At 47.3% G+C, this 833-nt stretch overlaps 1 protein-coding gene across 1 annotated transcript; it reads left to right on the top strand.

The window, feature by feature from the left end:
- Positions 1-439: 439 nt before the first annotated feature.
- Positions 440-632, top strand: SARC_17503 (hypothetical protein; the record flags this gene model as incomplete). The annotated part of the gene is made up of 1 exon (XM_014288406.1): positions 440-632. A coding segment is annotated over one exon (193 nt), but the record flags the coding sequence as incomplete, so codon positions are not given.
- Between the last annotated feature and the right edge of the window lie 201 nt (positions 633-833).

Here is an 833-nt window from a genome sequence, read left to right on the forward strand (position 1 = left end):
TTTGGGTTCTTTTGATTTCTCCTGGAACATATCCCTTGTAGACAGGGCAGGACTTGTGTCCTTTGATGAATGGCACGAAGATTAAATGTGTGCGTGTGAGCAATCTCTTTTTTGGGGAGGAGAAGCGGGTGGGTGGGTGGGCACGTATATACGTATGTATATACACACACGTATCTAATCACTGCCAATTCACCTAAACCCCACCTTAAAACCCCAGCTTAAACTCCAGCTTAAACTCCAGCTTAAACTCCACCTTAAACCCCATCTTAAACCCCATCTTAAACCCCACCTTAGACCCCATCTTAAACTGCATCTTAAACCGCATCTCAACCCACTGAGCCTATTCGCCTATCCAATACAGGGCTGCAAGGACAAGAACACGCAGAAGCAAACACAACACTGTGGCACCACCGAGCACTTCCTACAGGATATAGAGGACATGAGCGTGTGTGAGATCGACGCAGTAGGTAACACGCCCAGCAGCACCTCTCAGAAGCACAGCCACAGCACAGACAGCCACGGCGTGCTTGTTGTGGAGAAGCACGGCTGCACGTGGGTGCGGGTGAATCAACTGGACGAGGCACAGAAGCTCTTGACAGCCAATACGCACATCGCTGCGCGATTGGTAGTGGGTATGTGTGTATGTGTGTATGTGTGTGGATGCATGTGTGTATGTGTATGTATATATGTGTGTGTGAATGTGTATATGTATGTGTGTATGTGTATGTGCGTATGTGTGCATGTGTGTACGTGTGCATGTGTATGTATACATGTATTGTGTGTGTGTTGTTTGTATGTGTTTGGGTGTATGTACGTAGTTTGTTGCGGGTATA

Source organism: Sphaeroforma arctica, assembly GCF_001186125.1.
Source record: "Sphaeroforma arctica JP610 unplaced genomic scaffold supercont1.11018, whole genome shotgun sequence".
NCBI lineage: Eukaryota > Ichthyosporea > Ichthyophonida > Sphaeroforma > Sphaeroforma arctica.